The sequence below is a fragment of the Bos indicus genome, chromosome 1 (assembly GCF_029378745.1).
Source record: "Bos indicus isolate NIAB-ARS_2022 breed Sahiwal x Tharparkar chromosome 1, NIAB-ARS_B.indTharparkar_mat_pri_1.0, whole genome shotgun sequence".
Lineage (NCBI taxonomy): Eukaryota > Metazoa > Chordata > Mammalia > Artiodactyla > Bovidae > Bos > Bos indicus.
Genome location: NC_091760.1, coordinates 119,013,396 through 119,024,628, shown reverse-complemented (window position 1 = coordinate 119,024,628; position 11,233 = coordinate 119,013,396). Strand labels below are relative to the sequence as shown.

Here is an 11,233-nt window from a genome sequence, read left to right as displayed (position 1 = left end):
CATGAACAACGTGGTTGGCGCAATGCTGTCATCCCATTGATTCAGTTCACTTCAGTCCAGTCGCTCAATCGTGTCTGACTCTTTGCGACCCCATGAATCCCAGCACACCAGGCCTCCCTGTCCATCACCAACTCCCGGAGTCCACCCAAACCCATGTCCATCGAGTCGGTGATGCCATCCAACCATCTCATCCTCTGTTGTCCCCTTCTCCTCCTGCCCTCAATCCTTCCCAGCACCAGGGTTTTTTCCAATGAGTCAGCTCATCGCATCAGGTGGCCAAAGTATTGGAGTTTCAGCTTCAACATCATTCCTTCCAATGAAATCCCAGGGCTGATCTCCTTCAGAATGGACTGGTTGGATCTCCTTGCAGTCCAAGGGACTCTCAAGAGTCTTCTCCAACACCACAGTTCAAAAGCATCAATTCTTTGGCGCTCAGCTTTCTTCACAGTCCAACTCTCACATCCATACATGACCACTGGAAAAACCATAGCCTTAACTAGACGGACCTTTGTTGACAAAGTAATGTCTCTGCTTTTCAATATGCTATCTAGGTTGGTCATAACTTTTCTTCCAAGAAGTAAGCGTCTTTTAATTTCATAGCTGCAATCACAATCTGCAGTGATTTTGGAGCCCAGAAAAATAAAGTCAGCCACTGTTTCCCCATCTATTTGATTGATTTGACAGATTTGTTTAAGCAACTAAATTGTGTAGGAAGTTCCTTCTCCCCTATTTTGCAACTGCTTCTCTCTGTTGTGTCCCCTCTGACAGTACTCACTTCCTGAGGAATACAGTGTACCCAAATATTGATTCACTCAACAAATATTTACTGTTTGGTCATCCATATGTTCTGGACATTGCCCTAGAGACTGGGGATATAGTGGTCAACAAAACAGACCAGGCAGCCAGCTTTGTGAAAGTTACAAAGTGTTTTTATCAGTTCACACTGCTGCCAACAGGACACTGCCTTCCCACTTTTCCACATCCCAGCTGACCCTTGGTGTTATAAGTCTTCGGGAATTTGCAGTTTGATATAAGTGAAATGTTATGTTACTACTATCTCATTTCCATTTTCCTGATTAGTAACAAGGTTGGGAAATTATTTGGCACCTAGTTTTCCTTTCTGTAAAGTTTCACTGCATATCCTTACCCCACATTTCCATCGGATTGTTTTTCTGATAGGTTTGCAAGAGTTGGCTGTGTATTCTGGATGCTAACTTAGATCTGGTTTCCAGAAGCAGATCTTGATATAAGGCTTCATGTACAGATGGTATACTAAGGGAGCATTAAGAAAAGGATTTATTAAGGAAGTGGATATTTAGAGGAGAAACTGGCGAGAGTCAGGGAAGCAGCATTGGAAAGTGGAAGAAATAGGAAACGTGCTGTCGGGCAATATCCCACAGCAGGTAGTCTCTGCCCGATCCCACAGTGGACTCTGGAATGTGAGTTAAGGCCCACCTGCCATTGGACAAAGTCATGTCCTAGGATGTAAATTCCTATGCATTTCCAGCTCTCTTGTGTATGGGAGCAAAGTGATCCTAACAATCCTTTTTAAAGAGCCACAGTTGTTTGCTTTTGGAAGTGAAAATACACCATAATGGGGGTGAAAAGTGAAAGTGTTAGTCGCTCAGTCGTGTCTGACTCTGTGACTCCATGGACCGTAGCCCACCAGCCTCCTCTGTCGATGGAATTCTCCAGGCAAGAATACTGGAGTGGGATGCCATTTCACAAAAACAGTAAAAAGGAATCTAGGGTAATCTGGGTAATTGAGAACTGACATCACCCACCATAGACAATAATTTTATGAAAAGACCAATTTAACTATTAATTCAAGAATTACAAACTATAATAGTAAGCTATTTTCTATATATCATATTTGCAAAGTTTTAAGAGTTAGTCAAAATTCTTACTGCAAAGAAAAATTATATAACCATGTGAGGATTAGGTTATTAGGTTAGGATTAGGATTAGGTTAACTAATCTTCTTGTGGTGATCATTTTGCAGTATATACATGCTTAAAATCACTGTGTTGCATACCTTACATTTATATATGATGTCAATTATATCTCAATAAAGATGGAAAAAAATCAGAAAGAGAAGCTAATTTGTTTTGTATACTATAGATAGAAATAGAAAAAATATTTTTCATTCTATTTTTGAACTTCATATATTCCACATATATTCATGAACATTTCGTGGGATGTATACGTGGGTGGGGGGGACAAAAAAAGTTAATGTTCATACAAATAAAATTTGACTTTCTTTTTTTTGAGACTGTATGTTTATAGCCTCAAACTGGAAAAACAAGAAAAACAACAAGAGTTAGGCAATATCCAGCTCTGGGTTGGCAATGGTGAAAGAGGCCTTTGCATACATTGTTCTTGGAAACATAAATTGGCATGGACTTGTTTTCAAAAATATTTGACAGAATCTACCAAGATTTAGGGGCTTCCCTTGTGGGTCAGAGGTTAAAGCGTCTGCCTGCAATGTGGGAGACCTGGGTTCAATCCCTGGGTCGGGAAGATCCCCTGGAGAAGGAAATGGCAATCTTGCCTGGAGAATCCCATGGACGGAGGAGCCTGGTGGGCTACAGCCCACGGGTTTGCAAAGAGTTGGACACAACTGAGCTACTTCACTTTCACCAAGATTTAAGATCACGTATCTTTTGATATAGTGATTTCTTTCTGAGGAATTTATCCTGTAGACATACTCATACAAGAACAAACTGTCGGGACTAGTGGTCCAGTGGCTGAGACTTTGCACACCCAATGCAAGGAGCCAGATCCCAAATGCTGCAACTGAAGATCCTGCATGCCACAAGTAAGACCCAGTGCAGCCAAAATAAATAAATATCAAAAGGACAAACTGCTATGTTCAGTACTATTTGTAAGGGCAAAAACTGAAAACAACCAACTGACTACCAAGAGGGGACACCCATGCAAAAGGAAACTTATTGTTAAATATAATAAAATACACATGTACTAGCATGGAAGGACGATCTTGAGCTTTTGGATATATTTCTTGCTTACTATGTACCCTTATAAAAATTATTTTACCTTTCTAAGCCTCTGTTTCTTCATCTGCAAAATGAGGATAATATTGAAATAATAGTGTTGATGTGCAGATTAAATTAGATAATTCATATCAAATGTTTTGTAGAGTGTCTGTCACTTAGTAAATGTTCAATATGTATTGATAATATCATTATTATTCAGAGAAAAAATGAAAGCTTCAAAACTTCACACAGAATTGCTCTTCTTTTGTTTAAAAAAATCCAGCTAATGGGGGAAAAAATGTAACAAACATATTTTTTGAAGTGTGAGATTTGAAAGACAGAGAACTTTCATATTTTTACTTTATACATGCTGGTACTTATAACACTTTCAACAGAGAGCCTCTGTTAACTTAAAAGTAATGATGAAATACAGTTTTTAAAAAGATGCATGAGGCTTAGACTCTGGACTGTTGCTAAGTTGTTTCCCCCAGAATTTCTTCTTTTGTTGTTGAGCTGAGTGCTTCTGCTTAAAAACACTCTGCTACTAAAAGTGCCCTCACATCATAAAGTGTCACCACAGCAAGAATCAGGGGGCTCAAAAGACAGAAGAAATACACTGTCACAGAATGAATGATGAACTGCTTTTGGTTTGACAAGAAGTCACGCTGTGCTTAGTCACTCAGTTGTGTCTGACACTTTGCGACCCTATGTTCTGTAGCCCTCCAGACTCCTCTGTCCACGGGATTCTCCAGGCAAGAATACTGGAGTGGGCTGCTATGGCCACCTCCAGGGGATCTTCCCAACCCAGGGACTGAGGTCTCCTGCATTGCATTCTTTACCGTCTGAGCCACCAGGGAAGCCCAAGAAGCCACAGCATATTGTTAATAACAGAGAAACAAAGAAAAATACTATAGTCCTGATGTTTCAGTCAAATCTGCAAGGTTGTTGGAAGGGCTGACTCGGATTCAATTCCTGGGTCAGGAAGATCCCTTGGAAGAGGAAATGGCAACCCACTCCAGTATTTCTTGCCTAGAGAATCCCATGGACAGAGGAGCCTGGTGGGATATGGTCCATGGGGTTGCAAAAAGTCAGACACAACTGAAGTGACTTAGCACAAGGACACACACACACACACACAGCTTTTAAAGTCTCAGTGGGTTACTTCAAATAAAGTAGAAACCAGAACTCTGGATATTTAGAATATTGAAAACCAGGCATTTGAGCCAAAAAAATGTTTGCCTACAAAATTTTCTTTCCTTCATTGTCTGCCAGGAAGGTTACATAAGCCTTCCTCCAGTACCACCCAAAGCCCTCAGTAAAAAGAACACACACAAATCATGACAAGATAAAGGTTCCAAGTGGAAATTCAATTGTATTTATTTTTCTTATACAGAATCAGAGAAGTAAAAACCAGTACCAAACTCCAGGTAAAACAGTTTGATCTGATTGATTTTTCTGCATACTCTCTGTATGCATAGCAATTTGAATTAAAAATAAACACACATATATCATATTACAAAATGTAGAAATAATTTTTTAAAAAGTTAAAATACGAACACATAAATGATGTAGTGTGTTAGGGAAACAGTCTCTGTTGATCACCTACTTTCCCAATTAATCTATAATTTCCTTTTAACAGCTTTTGTTTGTCATAAAAGTTGCACTTCTGGAAGTTGCTTTCTGTTATGAGAACATCACATGTCATTAGCAAAACTCTCTCACTCCAGATCACCTTCTTCTCCAGAAAGATTTTCTGCCAAGCTGGAGTCAGTAGCACCCCCAGCATACTAACTGTTTCAGTCTGTTTTTACTTATATTGTATAATCAGCGAAAGAAAGGCATATCACATCCTAAATTCTATGGTGAAACACTAACAATTACTTAGATTTAACAGAATTGCAAATAGGTCTTGACAATGTATTTACTTCAAGGAAATGTGTTTTATCAGGGAAAGAAAATACCTTAAAAGAAAGATTTCTGCAATTATTTTTCCATTTTTAATCTGCATGAAATGTTGAAATCTACTGATTGACTTAGGACTAAAAAGACATGATATTTGGCAGTCATTTTATAATAAGAAATATAGTATAAATAGCACCTTATCATGAATTCTGCAGGGGTTTTAACACTTACAATAATAGGAAAGAACCTTTAAAAAGTTGTTTTTAGATTTCTAGCTTTAGTGTTCTTTAACAAAGGCCATATAACATGGCCTTAAAAATAACAACAAAAATTAGATCTGGCTTCATTTATTAGTAAACATGTAGTCAAGATCTGTATCTAATTCTGGAAAAATAATTGTTATGTTCATTAATAAGTGTTCCAACTAATTTCACTAAAAAAAAATTCTTCTAGTATTTTCTAATGCCACAAGCTTACTAGGAAATTATTTCTAAAAATTGATAATACAAATCATCAATGTTTTAACTACTTAAAAAAAGGAGGGATAATTGTTTCTTTAATGTTTAATAACCTGAAAATGAATCTATAAAAATATTTTTTAAAAATACAGTAACACTGCTCAGTTTTACTAGGTCCCTTGTTTTTGAGTCTTTTTTTTTTTTTTTTTTGCTTTTTCTTAGAAAGAATGTACAATGCTTTTTGCAATTATTGCTAACAGAAGAGAAAAAGAAATAGTGCTCCCTTCAATATAGTAGCAATAGAAACATCTACCCTCATCTCTCAGAGTGTTTTGAGAAAGAGATGGAATCAGAGGAAGAGAAACCATGGGTCCTTCAGGGGGAAAAAGTCACTTCATTGTGTTGGAAGCAACGGTAGGTTTAAGCTCTCATCTGCTTACTCACTTAACATCAGCGTGGACAGGGCAACACGAGCGCTGTGCCTCCTTCTCCCACATAAAGTGCACCGAAGCCTTCTTTTCTTCTACAACAGTCTTTTGGTACAAAAGTTGTAGGAGAAAATCATTGCTTTGTTCTTTGGGGGCACCTCACACCTCCTTCTCGTCTTGCTTTTGGGGCACCGTAGCTTGTCTATTTCCAACTCACACCTAGTAGCCTTTCCACTGTATTCCCTAACGGTACTGCTTCATCTCTGACCTTTACACTTGCCTTCATTCCAACAAGATAAGATGTATTCTGCCTGTCTGTCTTTTGGGAGATCAAAAAGGATCTCAGATCCCCAGCAAATAAGCCCCTTTGGGAATGGAAAGGTTCCTCTCAGAGACCTGCACTATTAATGTCTCTCAAAAAAGATATTAAATTCATAGATTATAAATAATGTCAGTTCAAAATATTAAACAATTGAGGACTTCATTGGCAATGCAGGCAGAGTGCATGCCAGGCGAACCCGATGCTCTCTCTCAGTCCTTAAAAGCTAATAAAAAACAAAAACAAAACAAAAAAAAAATGGTTTTGGTTACATAAGAGGTACTGAGTACATATTTCATGCCTTTCTATACCAACTGTAGCAAACAGGATTAGGATAATACATCTGGGAATCAACTTTAGTGACTTCGGAAACACTAAGGGTCTCCACCATACACCCTCAGGGGGCTTTTTTGACCTGTCAGTCAGAGATCTGCTTCATCCTTCAAACAGCTTCATAGATAAGATTATTTTAAACCCTAGAAATCTTGAAAGAAGAAAAACCAACAAGGCTTCAGAATTTTAAAAGCAACAGCTCATTGTATGCCATCAGGTTGAAAGCTATGTGGTCCTGATGTTTTCAGAACAGTTTCAAAGGACAAAAATACAGTTGCCACCGATTTATCAAAAACATTTGGCTGCGCTTTGTCATCAGTCACCAAATGATAGTGCTTCATAAAATAAACATCAAGTTCTAAGCTGTAATTTTTAAAAAAAATCTAACTTGTCATTTAAAAACCTTTTGTTTAATAAATGTTCATAATTAGTACCAAACTGGTCTCTTTCATGAGACCTTGGTGTAGGAACTGTGACTAATGCCACTGCCGCTCTCCTGTTGGAAGGACTAGTTGTCTAGATGCTGTGCAGTAAAATGATGAAGGATAAACTACAAGAGGACTCTGTGTGCCTTTGTGAATACGGGTAATAAGAGCCATCAGAACCTGCATGGATTGAAAACTACATTGTATTCCAAACAGCAGAATTTTACTATCAGTACAATGATTTTTAAAGCTCTAGTTAAATATTCTTTAAAGCATTTGGTACTAATGTCATCAATACAGTTTTTGAAACTGTAAATCAGGTCGAGTTTTGTGTACATTTCCTGGACCCAGCCACCTGTCAAAAGTCACTGCCTGTGGTCATCAGTTTTTCATGGTTTATAATCAATTGATGTACAAATTTCAGCTAACACCCATAAAGCTTGGTCATGGGGTAGCAGAGAGGAAAGCAAAGAAGCAATTCTGCATAATCAATTCTGCTGCACAACCCATCACAGGAATGCAGGCTTGCAGAAAACAGAAATAAAATGTTTATTCATGTTTAACTTAAGTGACTGCCAATCAAATCCAGGCAATTATTAACCTGGCCACAAGGAAAGGAGGGAGCATGTGTGATGGAGGCAGGAGGCAGCTCACCTGCCGCCTTGCTCTGCTCCATCGCTTTTTCCAAGAGGCCCAGGAAATGTCAGGTCACGGCTGCATCCAAGCTACAATGGTATTAATTACAGCCAGGTTAGAAAAGGCTCGCTTTTGTTCAGAGCGGACTCTACATCATTGAAGAGGGGGATCAGATCTTCAGATTCCAAAGTTCCTAGATCAACGTTTGTTCCTGGAAGACAGTCAAGAAAATCAGGGAAACGGGTCTGCTGAGGGTTGATATTCATGGGTGTCTGTCCCGTGTTTTCTCCTGTAATGGAAAAGAATGAAACCATTTAAATTCTTTTATTGTAGTATAAATTGCTTTACAATGTTGTGTTGGTCTCTGCTGTACAATGAAGTGAATCAGCTACATGTATACATGTTTCTACTTCCTCCTAGACCTCCCTTACTCCCCATCCCACACTTCCAGGTCATCACAGTGCACTGAGCTGAGCTCCCTGTGCTACACAGCAGGTTCCCACTAGCTATCTATTTTACACATGGTCATATATATATGTCAATCCCAATCTCCAACTCATCCCACCTTCCCCATCCCCCCTTGTCCGCACATCTGTTCTCTATGTCTGTTCCTTTCCTGCAGAGTGAAGTAAGTCAGAAAGAGAAAAACAAATATCATATATTAACACACATATGTGGAATCTAGAAAAATAGTACAGATGAACCATATTTAATTCTTTTTTAAGGCTTCTGAAAAGAGGAACAAGTTCAGTTGTCAACATAACTCTCATCTTCATTTCCACTGTGCTCACATTCCACCAGAAGATCTTATTGCTGCATGTTGCAAAATTTCAGCTACTGCGTTACTGAAACTGAGTTGGTGGTGCTCACGCCTAAGAGACACAGAGATGCTGGGTGAATCTTTAATTGTTCTGGATAGACATGGTCCAGAATGGGTAAGTCCAGGGACACAGGAAAGGAGAAAATGAGGACACTGTGGATCTGACTACCATCACTGACTTCCCATGACAATGGCACGAAGAGCTGGTTTGAGTAGAGAGGCCCTGACAGTCATAAAAACCTTATCACAGAGCTATAATCCAACAATTTAATTGTAAACTCAAATTTGCTCATATCATCCTCTTTATGTTCAAAGGTAGTAGTGAGGAGGTTCTTTTAACTATGTTATTAAAAAAAAATCTTCATTGACAACTCTGGGGATCGTGTTTAAAGTATTTTAGAAAGTGGCTTCTGCAGATTGACCCCTTCACTACACATGTTCATATACCCCAAAACTATCGAGTAGTCTCACAAAGCATATGAGTTACAATGCATGGGAGCATATAGGTTTGGAGAAGTCTTGTAGTAAGGAAAATCTGTTTTATTTTGTTTAAGCCACTATCACCTCCTCGAGTCCAATTTTGGCAGAATTTATATCCTAACAGAACTAAAGTCTGCAGAACCTAGTTGAGACAATGCTATTGTAGAGGAAAGTTCAGTGTCTGGGATATGACATGAAGAACACATCCTTCATGAATGACAGGATAGGGGAAAACGAACAGATCATTGTGCCAGGAGATGGAGCTTTTTAGCTGTGTGGCCTAAGACGCACTCGCTTGTCTGAAATTGGGAGGTAGGTGCCATATCATATCTGCCACACATGATATGAGGCTCTGGGCTTCATTCATACATAAATTAAACAGTTGGTGATTTAGTCGCTAAGTCGTGTCTGACTCTTTGTGACCTTATGGACTGTGGCGTGCTAAGCTCCTCTGTCTATAGTATTCTCCAGGCAAGGATCCTGGAGTGGGTTGCCATTTCCTTCTCCAGGGAATCTTACCAACTCAGGGATCAAATCCATGTCTCCTGCACTGCAGGCAGATTCTTTACCGACTGAGTTACCAGGGAAGCCCACAATAACACTTACACAAATACAAAAACACCATAAATGTTTGTTGACTGTGCTGAGAGAACTCAGTCATGGTTAATTACATAATATCAGAACCACTGGTTCATTCCAACAGCCCCAATCAATTTTCTGAAGGGATAAAATATACCTCAAAGTCTGAGGTGCATTGATAACTATGGCCAGCTTTCACCATGGAATCATTTCTAAGAAACTTTTTTAATTAACTTCTGTGTCATACAAGTACTTTAGGCTTCCTAAGAAGCCTGCATAGAGATTTTACTATTCTAGACAAAATGGGAGAAAACTCATTTTAATAATATGCATTTTCCAAGGAGAAAAATTACTTCATAGCGACAAGGGAAACAATCACACTTACATTTTTGGAGGTAGCAAAACTTCATGGCTTTTCTACAAACTTATAAAATATCAGTGACTCTTGGGAATATTTTATAGGACTTGCATTGCAAAAAGCAGTCATTTGAAAAATTAAAATGAGTTCAACATGACCTCAGGGTTATTGTGTTACCGACATTGAAAAACAAGGTTAATTTAGAAAAAAAAAAACCCAAATAACTTTTTTCTACCCAATAGATTGTAACAGAAGGAAATTAGGCTTAAAAAAAAATTATCCACCCTGAAAAATTACCTCATCTAAAGTGCTGGATGTCTTTCTTCTTCATATCCAGATAGAAATATCCACCTCAACTGATTTCCTGTTTTACGTTTACAATAACTCAAGAATTGACTTTTTTTAACCAAATAAAATTTCTCTGTTTTAAAAAATTCTCTTACCTTCTCTCCTCAGAAAGCATGATGAGTCTAGTTAAGGTTCTTCATTAAGGCTAACAATCTTAAAATATCTCTCCTTGGAGCAACTTTGCAACCTCATAGTCATCTTTTTGGTCATTACAGTTTTCTTCATTTGAAAAGTAGGACATATTATACAACATGGGGAATATAGCCAATATTTCACAATAACTATAAATGGAGTATCACCTTTAAAAGTTGTGAATCACTGTATCATACACCTGTAACATATAATATCGTATGGCAACTATACTTCAACTTTAAAAAAAGATGCACATTTGCATCAATAATAAAATGAATGGATGAATATAAATGAGACAGACCAAAAAAAAAAAGAAGTTCTTAGAAGGGTGTGATTATTGTAGAATATTCTAGAAAGTGGATGACCTCCACCCTTTGCTCCTGTATTCCATCTACTCTATCCTCCTATGTCTCTAACACTATGTCCAGCTGTTGTCTCCATGTGTATTTTACAAAGGGAGTATTTGGCTGGCTTGTCACCACTTAGCGTGTGGTCAGCATGTGAACAGTGGGTCTACCAGACCTTTTCCAGCCACATCTGAGCTCTGCCCATCCCTTGGCTTTTCCTTTTCTTGTTCCTGTGTAATTAACTACACGCCTCCCCTTGAGGGGGCTTATGCCCACTTCCTATAAAGACTTCACAGATGTGACTGTAAATTCAGCACTCACTGCTGCTGCTGCTGCTGCTGCTAAGTCGATTCAGTCATGTCCAACTCTGTGCGACCCCACAGACAGCAGCCCACCAGGCTCCCCCGCCCCTGGGATTCTCCAGGCAAGAACACTGGAGTGGGTTGCCATTTCCTTCTCCAATGCATGAAAGTGAAAAGTGAAAGGGAAGTCGCTCAGTCGTTTCTGACTCTTAGTGACCCCATGGACTGCAGCCATGGGATTTTCCAGGCAAGAGTACTGGAGTGGGGTGCCATTGCCTTCTCCATCAGTACTCACTAAGCCAGGCTAACCTGGAACCCCAACATTTAATAGGACTAATTTCATCCTTCTCAGGAGAAGAGGACTTTGTGCCAAG

General features: G+C 38.8%; 1 protein-coding gene across 1 annotated transcript in view; it reads right to left on the bottom strand.

Moving 5' to 3' along the window:
- Positions 1-4,338: 4,338 nt before the first annotated feature.
- The window catches only part of WWTR1 (WW domain containing transcription regulator 1), a 148,359-nt gene continuing 141,464 nt past the window's right edge, over positions 4,339-11,233 (bottom strand). Inside the window, exon 6 of the mRNA XM_019960965.2 lies at positions 4,339-7,782. Within this exon, the coding sequence (XP_019816524.2) occupies positions 7,598-7,782 (185 nt within the window). The 3' untranslated portion in view covers positions 4,339-7,597. The remainder of the gene's footprint in view (positions 7,783-11,233) is intronic.